At 61.4% G+C, this 528-nt stretch overlaps 1 protein-coding gene across 1 annotated transcript in view; it reads right to left on the minus strand.

Annotated features, from left to right (window-relative positions):
- Positions 1 to 5: 5 nt before the first annotated feature.
- Positions 6 to 528, minus strand: part of LOC114818697 (copine-9-like) — a gene marked incomplete at both ends in the record, with an annotated part of 861 nt that continues 338 nt past the window's right edge. The window contains 3 exons of the mRNA XM_029085707.1: positions 6 to 137; positions 240 to 313; positions 412 to 469. Coding sequence (XP_028941540.1) covers positions 6 to 137; positions 240 to 313; positions 412 to 469 — 264 coding nt within the window. The remainder of the gene's footprint in view (positions 138 to 239; positions 314 to 411; positions 470 to 528) is intronic.

Consider the following 528-nt stretch of genomic DNA (forward strand, 5'->3'; position numbering starts at 1 on the left):
CGGCGAGGCTTGATGTCACGGGTCTTCATGTAGGAGAGGAGCTGCTCGGGGATCTCGGCCAGCACGTCCTTGGCCAGGCGCGCCATGCTCAGCACCTGGTTTCCCGAGTCGTCCACGTAATCCCGAAACGGCACAAACTTTGAGGGGAAAAAAAGTTTACAGCCCAGTTGGAAACAACCCTGTGGCTGTGAGGGTCAGCGAGGGGCTGAGCACGTCTCTGGGTTCAGCGCTGGTGTTACCTGTACAATGTCCCTCTCGGCATAGCGGCCCCGGGAAGACACCCGTACCTCGTCACCATCCAGCTCCTCCATGGCTGGGGGGTGACCACCAGTGTCACTGAGCCTCAGTGGGGTGGCCACTGGGAACAGAAACATCATCCCCCTTCCCTGGTGTCTCCAAGCCCCAACTCACCCTCAAACTCAGCTGGACCCACTCCCACGATGATGATGGACATGGGCAAGGCAGAAGCCTGTGGGGCAGAGGCAGGGTGGCAGCCGGGGCAGCACCCGGCGTGGGGTGAACTCAGGG

The sequence above is a fragment of the Antrostomus carolinensis genome, unplaced genomic scaffold (genome assembly GCF_000700745.2).
Source record: "Antrostomus carolinensis isolate BGI_N321 unplaced genomic scaffold, ASM70074v2 scaffold41716, whole genome shotgun sequence".
Classification (NCBI taxonomy): Eukaryota; Metazoa; Chordata; class Aves; order Caprimulgiformes; family Caprimulgidae; genus Antrostomus; species Antrostomus carolinensis.